Raw genomic sequence first — 2,500 nt, 5'->3', positions numbered from 1 at the left:
GAGAAAGCAGAAATAAATTAGGACGGAGGAAGGGAAGGAGGAGATATGGGCAAGGAAGGGGGAGCTGGCAGACGGGAAGAAAGAGGGAGCAGGGAAGGAGGAGATGAAGACAAGGAACGGAATACAGGAGGAGAGGAGGGAGACGGAGGAGAGGAGGAGGAAAGAGAGAGGGAGGAAGAGCAGGAGTTTAAAAAATGGCGATGTTGGATTGATGACTTGGAGGCGTGTGTGTTGCTCAGTGCATGAGTGGTGATGATGATGATGGTGATGATCATGTTGATGATGATTGATGTTGACGATAATGATGAGGACGAGGAGGAGGATTGATGGTAATGATGATGATGATGATACTGCTGGTGACGATGATGATGAAGGTGATGATTATGATGAGGGAGATGATGATAATGGTGATAATGAGGGAGATGATGATGATTGATGATGACGATGATGATGGTATTGAAGGTTATGATGATGAGGGTGATGATGAAAATGGAGATGATGATGATGATGTGGATGAAGATGATAATAACGTTGTTGACGATGATGGACGTTATAGTTTATGCTGATAATTGTGCATTATCATTTTTATAAAAGATAATTTGATTCCATTTTTATTACTACAGACTGTATTTACACACAGGCTTATATCAAAAGCCAAACAAACGAAATTTAGATATGAAAGGATTTGAACATTTTGATTTTAATTAAAACAGCAATTTGTTTCTGATAATGGATTTTCATCAAACATTTTACCTAGTGCTATAAAACACTATTTATTTCCTCACTATTAAAAATCTTTTTATAACAGCCATATGGACACGTGGGGGTGAGAAAAAAATCATATGAAGCTTAGGTAGACGAGTATTGAAGGTGACCACTGAGTAATTTTTTTATCTTTTCTGTCTGTCTTTCTCTATCTTTATCTCTATATATCTTTCTCTGTCTTTATCTCTATTTCTATCTCTATCTCTATCTCTTTCACTCTACATATCTAGCTAGCTATCCATCTATCTGTCTGTCCATCTATCGATCTGTCTATCTATTTATCTATCTATCTATTTATCTATCTATCTATCTATCTCTCTTTCTCTCTCTCTCTCTCCCTCTCTCCTTCTCCCCTCCTCCCTCTTCCTCTCCCTTACACCCTCGCTTTCTCTCCTTCCCCCTTTTTTTTACGTGTGCTGTAATTTTCATTCTCCCTGTCTCCCTCTCTCCTTTTCTCCCTCTCCCTCTCTCCCTCCCTCTCCCTCTCTCTCTCCCTCTCCCTCTCTCTCCCCCTCTCCCTCCCACCCTCTCTCTCTCCCTCCTCCTTTTCTTACCTGCCCTGTAATTCTCTCTCTTCCTCTTTCCTTCTCTCCTTTCTCCCTTTCCCTCTTTCCTTCCCTTCCTATCCTTTTCCCTCTCCTTCTCTCTCTCCCTCCCGCCCTCTCTCTCTCCCTCCCGCCCTCTCTTTCTCCCTCCCCCCTCCTTTTTACCTGTCCTGTTGTTCTCTCTCTCCTCTCCCCCTCTCCTTTCCTCCCTCACCCTCTCTCCCTCCCACTCTCTCTCTCTCTCTCTCTCTATCTATTTATCTATCTCTCTCTCTCTCTCTCTCTCTCTCTCTCTCTCTCTCTCTCTCTCTCCCATCTTTTTTTACCTATCCTGTAATTCTCTCTCTCCTCTCCCTCTCTCCTTTCCTCCCTCACCCTCTCTCCCTCCCACTCTCTCTCTCTCTCTCTCTCTCTCTCTCTCTCTCTCTCTCTCTCTCTCTCTCTCTCTCTCTCTCTCTCTCTCTCTCTCTCTCTCTCTCTCTCTCTCTCTCTCTCTCTCTCTCTCCCATCTTTTTTTACCTGTCCTGTAATTCTCTCTCTCTCCTCTCCCCCAGATGTGGCTCGACTACAGCCTGCAGTGGAATGCCTCTGACTTCGGGAACATCCGCGTCATCCGCCTGCCTGCCGAGAAGCTGTGGAAACCGGACATCATCCTTTATAACAAGTGAGAAGCGGCGGCGACCCTCGAACCTTGCGCTCGAGGGTCTGTGGTGTTGAGTGAATTCTGCGTTAGTTAGTTGCACGCAGGGGTTGAATGGGTGTTCGTGTAGAGCTTGGTGACACGCGCAGACATACGGATTCACGCGAGGGCCAAGGGTGTTGGTAAGAGTGGGCAACCTAATGGCGGAAAAAATGTGATTGTATCTTGATCAAACTTATATTTATATAATTCTGGCAAAGGCAAAGACATACATATACGGACACACACACGCAGACACACACAAACACACACACACACGTTTGCATGTACATACATATACATACATACATCAACAATTGCATGGTTGCATGGTAGTGTTTGGTCAACATCAATGTAATTGAAAAGCTCGGAAGACAAAATGATGAAGATGCTGACGATATGAACGCTTAGTAGAAAAATCAACTTCGATTCTGATTTGCATCTAACAACAAACCGTGTAAACAAGCCATCAGACAATTTAGAATGTTGATCTGCTTCCATTGCAAAAGCT

At 44.0% G+C, this 2,500-nt stretch overlaps 1 protein-coding gene across 2 annotated transcripts in view; it reads left to right on the top strand.

Annotated features, from left to right (window-relative positions):
* LOC113802471 (neuronal acetylcholine receptor subunit alpha-10) overlaps nt 1–2,500 on the top strand; it is a 300,811-nt gene that overhangs the window by 262,717 nt on the left and 35,594 nt on the right. For both annotated transcript variants that reach the window (XM_070123152.1, XM_070123143.1), the window contains exon 5: nt 1,865–1,974. In XM_070123152.1, the coding sequence (XP_069979253.1) occupies nt 1,865–1,974 (110 nt within the window). The remainder of the gene's footprint in view (nt 1–1,864; nt 1,975–2,500) is intronic.

The sequence above is a fragment of the Penaeus vannamei genome, chromosome 1 (genome assembly GCF_042767895.1).
Source record: "Penaeus vannamei isolate JL-2024 chromosome 1, ASM4276789v1, whole genome shotgun sequence".
Classification (NCBI taxonomy): Eukaryota; Metazoa; Arthropoda; class Malacostraca; order Decapoda; family Penaeidae; genus Penaeus; species Penaeus vannamei.
This window is presented reverse-complemented; position numbering and strand designations above follow the sequence as displayed.